Source organism: Primulina eburnea, chromosome 2 (assembly GCF_022965805.1).
Source record: "Primulina eburnea isolate SZY01 chromosome 2, ASM2296580v1, whole genome shotgun sequence".
In the NCBI taxonomy this organism is placed as follows: domain Eukaryota; kingdom Viridiplantae; phylum Streptophyta; class Magnoliopsida; order Lamiales; family Gesneriaceae; genus Primulina; species Primulina eburnea.
Window position 1 is genome coordinate 4,936,641 of NC_133102.1, and position 15,097 is coordinate 4,951,737.

The 15,097-nt window shown below is 34.2% G+C and overlaps 2 protein-coding genes across 8 annotated transcripts; both read left to right on the forward strand.

Moving 5' to 3' along the window:
• The first annotated feature begins 95 nt into the window (after positions 1-95).
• LOC140822305 (C2 and GRAM domain-containing protein At1g03370-like) lies at positions 96-6,314 on the forward strand. 4 transcript variants are annotated; one of them, XM_073183049.1, is made up of 10 exons: positions 96-969; positions 1,362-1,568; positions 1,644-2,597; positions 2,899-3,081; positions 3,191-3,474; positions 3,583-3,699; positions 3,968-4,230; positions 4,932-5,172; positions 5,377-5,649; positions 5,743-6,314. In XM_073183049.1, exons 1-10 carry the CDS (start codon positions 621-623, stop codon positions 5,935-5,937), a joined length of 3,066 nt encoding a protein of 1,021 aa, XP_073039150.1. In that variant the 5' UTR covers positions 96-620; the 3' UTR covers positions 5,938-6,314. The 4 variants fall into 4 exon arrangements, with proteins under 4 accessions (XP_073039150.1, XP_073039141.1, XP_073039144.1 ...); XM_073183040.1 differs by having other exon boundaries at positions 1,362-2,597; XM_073183043.1 differs by having other exon boundaries at positions 1,410-2,597.
• An 870-nt stretch (positions 6,315-7,184) lies between these two features.
• On the forward strand, positions 7,185-14,481 carry LOC140822330 (DNA-directed RNA polymerases IV and V subunit 4-like). 4 transcript variants are annotated; one of them, XM_073183064.1, is made up of 11 exons: positions 7,185-7,273; positions 11,030-11,109; positions 12,140-12,202; positions 12,337-12,387; positions 12,463-12,561; positions 12,988-13,099; positions 13,298-13,375; positions 13,493-13,526; positions 13,611-13,679; positions 13,898-14,029; positions 14,210-14,481. In XM_073183064.1, exons 2-10 carry the CDS (start codon positions 11,049-11,051, stop codon positions 14,000-14,002), a joined length of 672 nt encoding a protein of 223 aa, XP_073039165.1. In that variant the 5' UTR covers positions 7,185-7,273; positions 11,030-11,048; the 3' UTR covers positions 14,003-14,029; positions 14,210-14,481. The 4 variants fall into 4 exon arrangements, with proteins under 4 accessions (XP_073039165.1, XP_073039162.1, XP_073039176.1 ...); XM_073183061.1 differs by having other exon boundaries at positions 7,195-7,273; positions 10,999-11,109; XM_073183075.1 differs by having other exon boundaries at positions 7,195-7,273; positions 10,999-11,109; positions 14,219-14,481.
• Positions 14,482-15,097: the final 616 nt, after the last annotated feature.

A 15,097-nucleotide genomic window follows, 5' to 3' on the forward strand; every position in this document is an offset into this window, starting at 1 on the left:
GAATAAAGGCATAGAAAAAGTCAGCATCCCAATCCTTTTTTATTTTGTTTTTTAAAATTAAATAGCATTTCCCCCCTTCTCTCCATCCTCATTTAACAAACAGAACTCAATTAAACCAACAGTTACCAACAATTAATTTTTGCAATTAAATTCTATTTTTCTTTGGGGTTTTATAATATATAATTTTTCCAGATACAATATTTTTCCATATTTCATATGAAATTTATCGTTTTTTCTTGAATAAATTCGACAACCGCTTCTGTTCGTGTTTTGTTTTGATTTCGTTTTTAAATATTGATTTTGCAGTTTCATCAAGAATTTGTTTTCGCCATTTCCCGTTTCATATTTTGATCCCAATTTGCAGTTCATGCTTTTCTGTTTCTTACCTCTTGATTTTCTCGGTTTTCTTTTGTTATCTTCTCAAAGCTTCTGTTTTTTGAACGTGGATTTTTTAATGCGATTGGATTCATCTTCTGATTTTGTGAAATAAAGGGTTTGCATTGAGGATCAAATTCTCTCGTCTCCTTAACTTCCTGGAGAATTCAATTCTTGGATTAGATTTTTGTTACTTATTCAAGTCTGTCATCATTGTCTCTGATGAACATAGAATTTTTGTAAACATGAAGCTTTTAGTAAGAGTAATCGAAGCAAGAAATATAACGGCAATGGACCCAAATGGATCGAGCGATCCATACGTGAAACTACAGTTGGGAAGGCAAAAGTTCAGGACTAAAGTTTTAAAGAAGTGCTTGAACCCATCATGGTGTGAGGAATTTACGTTTAAAGTTGACGATTTGAAAGAAAAGCTTCTGATATCAGTTTTAGACGAAGATAAGTACTTCAACGATGATTTTATTGGGAAAGTCAAAATTCCCATTTCTCAAGTTTTTGAAGCCAAGGACGCTTCCCTTGGCACTTCTTGGTATACATTGCGGCCGAAGAATGAGAAGACCAAGAACAAGGACTGTGGTAAGGCGTGTAATCTTTATTCTTTTCCTTTAGGCTGTGTTAACTTTCTTGAACACTCGAGTGGATGCCGAATATGGGAATTTATGAGTTCTTTGGTTTAGGATTTTGATTAAAGATTTCCGATTCGTTTTGGTAATTTTTTTTACTTTTGATGCCTTAAGCATGTATTATTCAGGGAGAACAATGTTATTGGTTTCCTGTTTTTCTTATTTTGTTGATTTCTTGGATTTCTTTTTGTATTTTGTGCATGCATGTTTTAATTGAATGAACAAAAGGGAAGGAAGGGCCCATGTTTCACATTGGATTGAGTATGCTTTTAGATGGCATTTCGGATAATTTCTGTCACTGGGAAGGTCCGTTATCCTATTGTAACTCCTCTTGCATTGTAACAGGTGAAATTCTTCTCACCATATGTTTCTCTCAAAGTAACACACTGGCAGACCTGCCACCTATCACTGATCCTGTAAATCCAAGAAAGTCTGCTGATATGACATCAGATTTAACATCAAGATCTTCTCCTTTAAGGTCATCTTCTCCTATGAGGTCAGAAGAAGAAGTCCCGTCTAAGGAGGAAAAATCATATGCACCAACATTAGCTGGTAGAATTGCACAAATTTTTAACAAGAATGTGGATTCAGTGTCCGTAAGTTCTAATGATACGTCTGATATATCAGATTTACCTGAAAGTGTAAGTGCATTGGGTTTGGAGGACAAGACCGAAGAGCAATCCTCATCAGTTGATTTTGAAGAACTGATAAAAACAACGGAGATGAGAGAACAAGGAGATGAGGTTCCAAGTAGTTTACCGGGAGGGATAGTTTTAGACCAGTTGTATGGGATAACTCCACGAGAATTGAACTCAGTGCTCTTTTCGCCAGACTCAAATCATTTGAAAGCTGTAATGGACATACAAGGATCAACAGATTTGCAAATAGGGCCTTGGAAATTTGAAAATGGTGGTGCGGTTTTGAAAAGAGTGGTTTCGTATACCAAGGCTGCAAGTAAATTGATTAAAGCTTTAAAAACTACAGAGGAGCAAACATATTTGAAAGCAGATGGGAAAACTTTTGCTGTTTTGTCCAGTGTGAACACTCCAGATGCACCATACGGGAAAATTTTCAGGGCTGAAGTGCTTTACTGTATTACCCAAGGACCCGAGCAGCCATCGGGTGAACTGTCTTCTAAGCTTGTAGTTTCTTGGAGAATGAACTTTTTGCAGAGCACCATGATGAGAAGTATGATCGAAGGTGGAGCAAAACAAGGTATCAAGGAAAGCTTCGAACAATATGAAAAGTTGTTGTCTCAGAATGTAAATCCTGTTGATCTCAAAGGTATTGGTTTGGAGAAAGATCAGCTGTTAGCATCTCTTCAGGCGGAACGTCCTTCGGATTGGAAATTGGCAGCTCAGTATTTTTCTAATTTTACAGTCATTTCAACAATTCTAATGGGGTTTTATGTGCTCATGCATGTATGGCTGGCCATGCCCAACACAGTTCAAGGTCTTGAATTTGTTGGTTTAGACATGCCTGATTCTATTGGTGAATTGATTGTGTGTGGAGTACTTGTTCTGCAAGGGAAACGGGTATTGGAGTTGATTTCTCGATTTATGCAGGCCCGAGTTCAAAAAGGTACAATATATATTTTCTCACCTAGAGAGGGACGCTATTCCCTTGAGATGGATCTGGGTTTTTCGCTGCTTACATCACATCAACATATGTTGATGCGTACAAATGCATATCCATGCACATAATAAACACATTCTGCATATAGTTATGTGATTCTAGTTTGACACAGATATGGTTTAATTTTGTCATATCTTTCATATTTTATGAATTCAATTTCAGCAAAGTTAGGACTGTCTGTCACATTTAGGCGTTGAACAAGTTTTCACTGGGTTAATATGGTTTATTTCGTTAATGCTGATAATAGGTACCGACCATGGAATCAAAGCACAGGGAGATGGTTGGTTGCTCACAGTCGCCTTAATTGAAGGAAGAAATTTGGCGGCAGTCGACTCAAGTGGATTCTCTGACCCTTACGTGGTGTTTACTTGCAACGGTAAAACAAAGACCAGCTCTATCAAGTTCCAGAAATCCGATAGTCTTTGGAATGGTACGATAATTGCTATATTTGTATTCTATTTTTTCTTGCCAAAATGAGTGATAATTTTATCTTTTCCTGTTTTTATAATTACTTCATTGAAATTGATGATCCGTTGCAGAAATTTTTGAATTTGATGCAATGGAAGAGCCTCCGTCTGTGCTGGATGTGGAAGTTTTTGATTTTGACGGGCCTTTTGATGAAGCCACATCTCTTGGACGCACTGAAATCAATTTCTTGAAATCTAATATATCGGACTTGTCTGATATCTGGATTCCTCTTGAAGGAAAATTGGCTCAGGCATGCCAATCAAAGTTGCATTTAAGAATTTTCTTGAACAATACCAGGGGTAGTAATGGTTTCAGAGATTATATTAGTAAGATGGAAAAGGAGGTGGGAAAGAAGGTATGGGGTCTCCTTTTCAGCTCCTAGATTCCCTCTATGAGTTGTGTCTCAGTTTTTAAAATCTCCGTCTTATCCAGCTATTTGACATGGTCCACGGAATGTTTGCAGATTAAATTGCGTTCTCCTCAAACAAATTCAGCATTCCAGAAGCTCTTTGGGCTTCCTCCAGAGGAATTTCTCATCAATGACTTTTCGTGCCACTTGAAACGTAAAATGCCCCTCCAGGTACTTATTTAATCTGTTGTATTATTTGTTTTTTCTGTATTTTCTTGTGTAATATTTTCTGCTACTTACCTATTATAGCTATTCTCTTAATTCACATACTGTTGGTGACTTTCCCCATTCAGTTGGTTTCCTTCCGTTTCCTCCTACCTTACTGCATTTGCAAAAATAAGCACTTCCCTAGGCTCAGAGTGATGATGTTTGGAGCCTAGTTTCTTGTTTATGTATGGGGTATGAGTCTTGGAAACTGATTTTATTGCCCCTGTGGCAGGGCCGTCTGTTTCTGTCAGCAAGAATAATTGGGTTCCATGCTGATTTATTTGGTCACAAGACAAAGTTTTTCTTTCTCTGGGAAGATATAGAAGACATTAAAATCATTCCTCCTACTTTGTCATCAATGGGCAGTCCTGTGGTAGTCATGACACTAAGGCTTGGAAGAGGTTTTGATGCACGACATGGAGCAAGGACACAGGATGCAGAAGGCAGGCTGAAGTTTCATTTTCACTCTTTTGTGTCTTTCAATGTGGCAAATAGGTAATTTTCAAGTTTTACTTGTGAGTTAAGGCTTAGTGTGGAAGTTGGAATGGAAAAGATAGGAAGAGAAAGGAAGAGGAGAGAAATGTCAAACGATGTATTTTTTTTGTTTGGGATTTTGAGGAAAAAAAAAAGAGAAAGGAAATAATTTTTATTTATTTGAAAACAATTATTTTTGTTTGTGTTTCCTCCCATTTTTGGAAGGAAAGAATTTTGAATGTGGATAAGGAAATTTTCCCTCCATTTACTTTCTTTTCTCTTCCTTAAAAAACTCCCAAACAAAATTTGGTTTGTCCCATCTTCTTCTCTAGAGTTCATCTTTCATAATATTGGCCATTTTTTTCATCCTTGATGAATTTTTGCACTGGTCTACATATGAGCCTTGTTTGTACCCCTATTTTTGGTCTATCTGTCTCAACTTAGAAGTTATCTGCTAGCCTTGTTGTTCCTCTATGTACTGATGCCTAAAATCTGATTAATTGAAGTTATAATTAAGAAAGTACTTAAGTTTTGGTGATTTTGTTAAAAGGTGAAATGAGGTGTCGATTTTTCTGGTATAGCTTTTCAATTTTGTATGGATGTTTTGCAACAACGATAAATTGCTTCGAAAGTTTAGATCACGTGACTTAAATAAGTTTCTTATTGTTTCTAGTCTACTGTTTTTTTTTAAAGAAAATGTCTTGTAAATGTGTACTAAACAGAACAATAATGGCTCTCTGGAAGGCGAGAGCCTTGACTCCTGAGCAGAAGGTACAAATAGTTGAGGAAGAATCTGAAGCTAACAGTGTTCACACCACTGAAGAGGAGTCCATTGTGAAAAATCTCCTTGTTGCAGAGGAAGAAGTTGAGGCCAAAAGCCTTCAAACCGAGGAGACTGGGTCCTTTCTTGGAATTGAGGACGTAAACATGTCGGTTATCTACTGTTCTATCTTGTCTGTACCTGTAAGTACTTTTCTAGGCCCAAAATATTCTGACAAAAGCAATGCTCTTCACACAAATGTATTGGCCTTTTGGTTGTGGATGACTGCTTATTTCTCATTTTCCGTTTTTGTTCTATTTGTCCTCTGCATGTGTTGTCTTGGGTTGTTTGCTTTTGGTTTCATTTTCACGTGAATAACTTGAATACTTCTGATTTGTTGTTCTCAGACTAGTTTTTCTATGGAGTTATTCAGAGGGAGTGAGATTGATCGAAGGGTTATGGAACGAGCTGGATGCCTAAACTATTCTCACAGCCCATGGGAATCTGAAAAACCCGACGTCTATCAGAGACAACTTTATTACAAATTTGACAAGCGTATATCCCATTACAGAGGAGAAGTGACAAGTACTCAGCAAAAGTCCCGTCTTTCGGGTAAAAACGGTTGGCTCATAGAAGAGGTCATGACCCTCCATGGAGTTCCACTTGGCGACTATTTTACGGTTAGTACCCTGCCCACTTTTCAGTTCACACTGTAGCATAATCTCACTCTCTTTTTCTGCAGTCTTTTGACTCAGATTGATAATTAACTGCAGCTTCACTTGAGATATCAGATTGAGGATTTACCTTCAAGATCTGTAGGTTGTAGTGTCCAAGTATACTTTGGAATCGCATGGCTAAAAGACACCAAACATCGAAAAAGAATCACGAAGAACATTACTCTCAATCTTCAGGAGCGACTTAAAGTCGTGTTCAGTGTACTAGAGAAGGAATACGTTTCAGGAACGTAGACCGATCTAGCCAGTTTCAATGAAGTCTTATTCTTTCCCAATGCGCACTATGTTGAGTTACATTGTATAGCTCGAATAACACTCGACACAGCGCCTCTCAACCTTCATAGGTTCCCCTGATTTTTGCTGAAACACGAGAAACCTTAGCATATAGATTGTAGCTAGGCTGCAGTATAATAGAGAGATATCTTTGAGCTTCTTGGAAGATCTGATATTCTGTGACAGTAGCAGACCACCAGTTATAACACTTGCCACGCTCAAGTTCAATTCATTGATGTAAATTCTTTGTAATCCAATATTTTGATCATATTTTTTCATGACTTCTATGTACTCATTTTTTACCTTCAGATGTTGAAAAAATAATAATATCTTGAGCATTTTTCTTGAGAATTTATCATATAAATTTATAGTAGCTCGAACTTTAGAATATTCATTTTTTTTTGTTTTGAATTACAATTAATAAATTACTATTTAAGCCACTAAAATAAATTAATATGGAAATAACTTCAACTTTAGAATGAATAAAATTTCATTCTTTTTGGTCGTGGACTTACAATCCAGTTCCAATTTCTTAGAATGAGGAGCCAAAACTATAAAAAAAAACAGAAACAATGTGATATCAGAACCATAATGAGCGATAAATTAATTTTAAATTTTAAGATTTTGTGGTACATATTATATATACACTAAATCATGCAATTAAATTATTCGATCTATGCAAATTAAATTTAAAATCATATTTTTTTTAATAAAAACAAAATATAAATATTATTTTATTATATAATTGTTAAACAATTCGTTTCATTATCCTTCCCTTCGAATTATTTCAACGGTTCAAGCTACAACTGAAACTGTAAAAACTTGAACCGGGACTGTGTCCAAGCAGTTTGGTTCCGGTTTTACTTTTCATAGAAACTGGAAATGAATTGTATTTGTGTTCTTTACGAAAAGGCCATAAATTTTTGAAACGAAATCGTGATGACTAATAAAGTCGCATTACTTATTATAGTTCCGACCAAAGAATTGTAGCGAGAAATATGGGAGAGAGGACCACATAACCAAAACAACAAGGCAAAAATTTGTGTGAGACGGTCTCACGGATCTTATTTGTGAGACGGATCTCTTATTTGGGTCACCCATGCAAAAGTATCACTTTTTATGCTAAGAATATTACTTTTTATTGTGAATATGGGTAGGATTGACCCGTCTCACAGATTATGATCCGTGAGACGGTCTCACATGAGACTCACTCAAACAACAATAGTACTAACCAGCACAATCCTCCGCCCTCTACCGTTGTCGCTTGCCACCGACTTCCGCGTCGTCCGTCAATCTGGTAAGAACTATCGAAAAATTTATGTCTTCTCTAGTTTTTTCTTGGGTTATCTTTTTTTTTCTTACGAAAAGACTGGAGAATTCGTTACCTCCCTTTCCGCTGTGAGGAATTGGAGTGAAAATTTTGATTTTTACCTTGATATATTGTAAAGTCGGGCTTCTTTATTTATTTTCTTTTGCACGTGAAACGGTTTTCTTATATTTATGTGAGTTGTGTTCCAAATCATACAAGTACGCAAATAATAATGGGGATATTTGGGGAAATAACCCAAGTCAACATTTTTTTTTAAAATATTGACCTCCTCATGTGTGGAGAAATACACTAAATGAGGTTATTTATTTAAAAAAATTGTTGACTTGGGTTAAAAAAAATACCCCTAAATGGGGCATTTTAAAATCTAATTTTAAGTAAATTTTAATTTTAAATATTAGTTTTTTAAAATTTGATAAATAACATCCACTTAAAAATCATAATTAACTAATTAATTAAAAAACAAAAGAAATGTACAAAACAAAAAGAGAGAAAGGAAATGGGTTTTTGTTCCCTCCATTCTTCACATCCTTATCACAAGGATTCTTCTTTTCTTCATCCTTCACTCATTGGTCATTTCTTCAATTTTTTTTTCTTCCTCTACATTAAGCAAGAGAATATTGTAGTAATTTGTTTTTTCTAAAAAAAATTTCAATTTTTCTCAATATTGTCAAAGATTTTAAATCAGGTGTAAGTCCTATTGTCATCTTAATTTTTTTTTATTGATTTACTGGTTTTTATTACAATGTATATATTGTAAATATATTTTTTCATATATTTCATTCTTAATTGTTCGATCGCCAAATCATTATGAGTTCAGTCGCCCAAACATTATGGGTTCAGTCGCCTAATTCTAATGAAGAGTGGAAGAATGATGAACAAGGAACTTATACATGGTTATCCGAATCTAAAGAATGGACAGAGAGTGAATATAAAATATAAAAGTGGCGTAAAATAATTCAAAGAGTGACTGAGTGACATATGATTCTTATAATAGAAAAGATGAGCAACTTCACGTTTGAGGTTTATTTACTAATTTTAGTATGGTATGATGGAGTGATAGTGTAAAATATAAAAATAATATCATAATACAAAGATCGACTGAGAGCGACTGAGTGATATATGAGTGATCTAATAGAACCACTTGATATACTAGAAAATATTGTATTTTGGAAGTGGAAGGTTGGATGATTTTTTTTTTTAATGTAATTGAACATTAATGATTTAGTATGAATGAATCCAAGATATTTTATACTATTTAATATATAAAAGATGATCAAATTAATGTTTTGTGGATTATTTACTATATTATAATATATTATAATCGTATGAGTATAAAATATAAAACTGGCGTAAAATAATTCAAAGAACGACTGAGCGATATATGATTTTTATAATAGAAAATACGAGCAACTTCATGTTTGAGGTCTATTTACTCTATTTTAGTATAGTATAATGGAGTGATAGTGTAAAATATAAAAATAATGTCATAATACAAAGAGCGACTGAAAGCAACTGAGGGATATATGAGTAATCTAATAGAACCACTTGATGTACTAGAAAATATTGTTTTTAGCTTATTTCACACTATTTTCATTTTATAATCTCTTATCCATAAAAATATATCATAATATATTAAGTAGCATATAAAACATGAACTTGCTCACTATTTTTTTACTATATAACTCAGTCGTTATTCGGTCGCTTCCAGTCGCCATTCGGTCGCCCTCAGTTATTTTGCCTTATTTCACACTATGTTTAATTTCGTAATTTTTTATCAATGAAAGCGTACCATAATATAGTAAAAAATATGTAAAACAAGAGTTTGATCACTTTGTTTTTGCTATATCACTCAATCATCATTCGGTCGGCTTCAATCGCTTTTTAGCTTATTTCACAATATTTTTCATTTTATAATCTCTTATTCATAAAAATATATCATAATATATTAATTAGCATATAAAACATGAACTTGCTCACTTTTTTTTTACTATAAAACTCAGTTGCCATTCGGCCGCCCTCAGTCATTTTGCCTTATTTCACACTATGTTTAATCTCGTAATTTCTTATCCATGAAAACGTACCATGATATAGTAAATAGGATATAAAACACGAATTCGCTCACTTTGTTTTTACCATATCATTCAATCGTCATTCGGTCGCCCTCAATCGCCTCTTAGCTTATTTCACACTATTTTTCATTTTATAATCTCTTATCCATAAAAATATATCATAATAAATTAAGTAGCATATAAAACATGAACTTGCTCATTGTTTTTTTTACTATATAACTCAGTCGTCATTCGGTCGCTCACAGTCGTCATTCGGTCGCTCTCAGTCATTTTTGCCTTATTTCACACTATGTTTAATTTCGTAATTTCTTATACATGAAAACATACCATAATATAGTAAATAGGATACAAAACACGATTTTGCTCACTTTGTTTTGACCATATCACTCAATTGTCATACGGTCGCGCTCAATTGTTTTTTAGCTTATTTCACATTATTCTTCCACCTCCTACATTTACATCAAAATCACATTTCTTTTTCTATCTTCTACATTAATATTATAATTCACAGCACTACCCTCCACATCTCCAAAATGCTCATAAATGTCATTAACTTTTTCTCTATCAACTCTAATATCACAAATCTCAATTACTTCCACATGCAAAACAGGTTTAGTACGCGAATTACCAAATGATATATATGTTCCCATAGATCGTGAATTTCGTATATAGATTGGGCATGGTTTGCAAGAATCTACTTATGGTATACAACTCAATGTCAATTCAACATCTGATTTAGCCAGACCAATTGTCTCGTATATTTCATTCACGACACATTATATGGTCAAATTACTACTATCAATGGAAATAGCTGTCCATTCTTTAGATTCGGATAACCATGTATAAGTTCTTTGTTCATCATTCTTCCACTCTCCATTAGAATTAATCAAAATATGGATGATCGTCATTCCTATACAAAATAAGCAATAAAGATGTCATAAAAATTAAATGATTTAACATATAATCGGATGACATAACATATCAAAGTGAGCAACTGAAAACAGAATTGAGCGAGAACCCATAATATTTGGGCGACCGAACAATTAAGAATGAAATATATGAAAAATTATATTTACAATATATACATTGTAATAAAAACCAGTAAATCGATAAAAAAAAATTGAGATGCCATTAGAACTTACATCTGATTTAAAATTTTTGACAATGTTGAGAAAAATTGAAATTTTTTAAGGAAAATAAATTACTACAATATTCTCTTGCTTAATGTTGAGGAACAAAATAAATTGAGGAGAAGAGCAATTAGTGAAGGATGAAGAAATGAAGAATTATTGTGAGAATGATGAGAAGAATAGAGGGAAGAAAATATTAGTTTAGGGTTAAAAGAAAAAAAAAAAGGAGTTGAAAATATTTAAAATGAGGGTAGAATAGATATTTCAAAAAGATTGAGTCTCATGTGAGATCGTCTCACGGATCATAATCTGTGACACGAGTCAATCCTACCTATATTCACAATAAAAAATAATACTCTTAGCACGACCAGTAAAACCGTCTCACATAAATTTTTACGATTGTCGTTGAGTGTCATGGGCCTAAATTTCCCCTAAATAATGTCTCTGGGAATTTATGTTTTTCTTTTTTTAATTGTTGTTTTGAGCAACGCAGTTGTTAAGTGGGACTTTTTGATAAACTCAAGGTGATTTAAGGGGAACAATATGGCAGAAAAAGGCGGAGGAGGGTTCTTCCCAGGCGGAAAATCTGCTCTGAAATCTTCCGGTACTGGATTCTCTTCTTGCAACTTTTTTTTGGCCCCGAAGTGAATAATTTTCTGGGAGGACGCACTCGCACCCAGCTGCTAAACTATATGTTTTGAAAATTTATACATGAGATTTTATATTATCGAGTCGGCTACCCCGGGCATACACCTAAATTCTCTCGGTATTTGAAGTTCTGGGAGATTAATTGACTTACCTCGTGGCTAATTGTTGGCTGATTCAATTGGTTGTGCTCGTCGGTGTAGAAATCATGTTACTAATTTATGTTCGTGTGAAATATAGTTTTCTTTATGTTGCATATACTATGGTTTAAGGTTTACTTAGTCATCCTAGTAGTTTGCTATCACACACAAGAATTTTCGGTATGTGAAATATCAGTAAGTTCACTGTCCAATTCGTTTGCCTTCTTGACTTTGAGAAAAGGTACATTCTATTGTTTCTTTCTTGAAAAAATTGATACAACAAATAAATGAGTGTGAACTAGTGCTGGAAATAGGAATTCTCACTCATTTGGAAAAAATAAGATGCGTATGCCCGTTCACTCTTGGTTTCAATTTGTTAAAATATTCATATGCTGAACACAAGTCATTGAATGTTAAATGAGAACATTTTAGGTAGGGTGGTTGCAAATATAGAAATGTTATATCTAAGCAAAGAATAACAATCTGGATAAGCGATTATAATATGGGAACTGTGAGCTATCCTGCATTTTTCAATCATATTATGAGCAATAACTAGAGGTATGATTGTTGGTTGTTAATTAACGGTGTTATTGCATGCCTACGAACAGGTTTTACTTTTTTATGGATCTTCAAACTACTATGTATCAAATGGATCTTTTAATGTAGTTGGTTTACCTTTATTGTCTGATAAAATGCAAGTTACTGGTGATTTTGGAATAGACTGGCCTTTATGTCTTGTTGGACCCATCGTTTATGGTGTAATTCAGTCTTTGTTGCATTGGTACTGCGTAGAATGATTGTCACTCTACTTTTTTGTTGAGTATCTATTTTTTCCTGCAAAATGAACAGCTGGGAAGGATGATAGCTCTGCAAGGTCGAAGAAAGGGAAAAAGGTCCAGTTTGATGCTGAAGGTTAAAAATCTATTTTTGACATGTATTTTTTTTTACATTTTTATTCTGACTATTTGCTGAGTAGCCAACACATTGAAGTGAAAAGACAAATGGCATAATTTTTTGATGAACTTTTCATTATTCCAATTATTTAGGATTAATGGAAGCCAATACTCCAAGATCTAATGGGAGGGATGATACACCAGGTTTGGTTATGTTTTGGAGCTTGGGTAGTGATTTTGTTTCATTCATTTTGGTAATGAATTCATCAATATTTTAAGGTGGCTGGGGTAAAGGTGGAAAAGGGGACAAAGTTGGAAATGTCAGTAAAAAACCCACAGGAAAAGCACCTCCTCCAGGGGAGCGTAGGCTCGAGCAAGGTCAGTCAGTACTTCTATATGCCTGGTCTCCTTCGCTTGTTTTTGATTGACTTCGGGTTCTCACAGGTAATGAAAATGTGTTAACAAGTTGAAGAATCATGTGTGCATGAAAGATCACAATAGATGCACTGGAAAAATGGTCTCTACCCTTAAAGTAAAAATAATACAAAGCTCTATTATTGCCAAAAAATCCAAACCAAAACGTCTTAAAAAAATTATGACCGGTCATGGTGTATTATATCTAGTTCATCGGATTTGGCTTGTCATTTTTTTTCCAAGTTGAGGGATGGTTGAACTGAATATTATTTGGTCCAAATTTACTGCATTTGTGGTAGAGAAAATTGTTTCTGATTATTTTCATTGTGTACTTGTCTGGTCATTTTTTGTTCGTTATCATAAATGAAATATCTGATAATGCATGTGCAGAACTTCCACAAAATACTACGTGCTTGATGGACTGTGAAGCTGCAGAAATTTTGCAAGGTATTCAAGATCAGATGATTATGTTGTCTCAAGATCCAGATATAAAAATTCCTGTGTGAGTGACATTGGCTAAAATTTCTGACCTTCACATACTCAACTCTTTCTTCTGCCTTTTTGGATTAAAGTTACCTTTTCTTGTCATCACATTCATCTCAGGACTCCCCTTCAGCTCTTTGTTTTTCATCTACTTCTCTTGAATCATGTGAATATGATTGAAATTCTGAATAGTTTACCATTTTTTATTTTGAATTAGGTCGTTTGATCTGGGACTGGCGTATGCCAAGAGAAGTGGGAACTACACAAGTCCTCAGACTGTCAACAAAATACTCGAGTATCCTCTTTTCTTGTGAATTTACTTTATTTCCTAGCCATATATGTTACTGGTTATAGACAATAGGACATTCTTGTAATTACTTTTCAAGCATTGCTGACCGTTGACTCTAATTAGATCTCTCAAGAAGTTTGGTGTTTCTGATGCCGAGGTACATAGTTTAGAGGGTTTTATTTGTTGTTTTCTTTTTATTTCATTTATATATTTCTTTGATAAACTTATCTCATCCCTTTAGATTTGTTTGATTGCCAACATTCACCCTGAATCGGTTGATGAAGTTTTTGCTCTTATGCCTGCCCTCAAGGTACTGCATATGTTGCTCTTGAAAACTTTTGAGATTTGGAGCAAGTTTTTTTGTGTTTTAGCGGTATGTATGTGAAGAACCAAGACACTCGTATTTTCTTTTTTATTAGCATTTTACTAAAACCCAAGATCCAAATGGATTGGGAATTGGAAATTATCTCGTTTCTTTCAATTCCCAAAGCTCTTTAATTTTTTAGAGTTGTTAATGATTGTTTATAGGCCATGAAGGACAAGTTAAGAGACCCTCTTAGAATTGCTTTAGACGAACTAGCAAATCTCAAGGAAGCATTGAACGAATTGGCTAACATCAAAGTTTCGATATAGACTTCTCAACTGATGCATTGTGGTCAGGTAATTTGCTTCTCAATCATTTCATCTTGTTTTCACATATTCCTTTATGTTGCAACTAGGAAACAAAAAGATACGTGATTTATGTACATTTAATGACGTTGGTTTTCGCGCTGGACGAGCCAATTTCTTTCGCAACACATTATTGCCACTTGCCAATTGAATCAGATCTTTCTGTTTTAGGGTGGCTAGATGTTTGTGTGGCTCCATTCGCGAAGCAATGCAGACCCAAATTTGCCAGCGGCAACACATGCCGTGGTATATATCATCACTGTGGCTACCGAATTTTCTGGATAATTGCATGGCAGGAAAAAGTTTGTGAATCTATTTTGCATTTAGTTCTAAAATTTCTTACTGTCAATTTTAAGTCGTCGTTGCCTCGTGTACTGGAAATTTTCTACAGCAACGACACTCTTGTATTCTGCTCCACCGTCGTGAGTTTCTTATTCGTAAGATATCCTGCTACTGCCATGGCTAAATTTTATGTTAAAGAAATCTACTAAAAAGTTTTTAATGCATAGAAATGTACTAAAAAGTTTTAAATGTCTAGTCCCTGCACTTTAGCAATATTTGGTATGCATGAATGAATATCCAAGTTCATTTGTGTGTAAACAACCTTCAATGAAAAACAAGTGTCTGGGCCAGCATAAAATGTGAACAAACTTAGTTTTGTCAAGTCTCCGCACTAGCTTACATTTTTTTGTATTGTGTGGTATAATGGGCAAGAGTCCGCCCTTTTGGACTTTGAACTAATGATATTGTTCCTCTCGAAAGTGTCGCTCTTTCCTAAAATATATCATTTCATCTTGATCAAAATGAAAGTGGAAAAAAAGGGTCGTGTGGCCCTTTCAAAACCTTTGAAATGACACGATATATGAATCTTAAAGCCAATTTGTATATATAAATAATCGGTCTATTTACAACTCAAACCAGTTATTGTTGATTAAAAGCTTTAAAATGATATCAAGAATCACATAAAATATAATTTATTATGAAGAAATTTTCATGAACTTTCCAAATAAAAGATTTTTCAAAATCTTTACCATACTAGCATAAAACTTCTGAATCAAA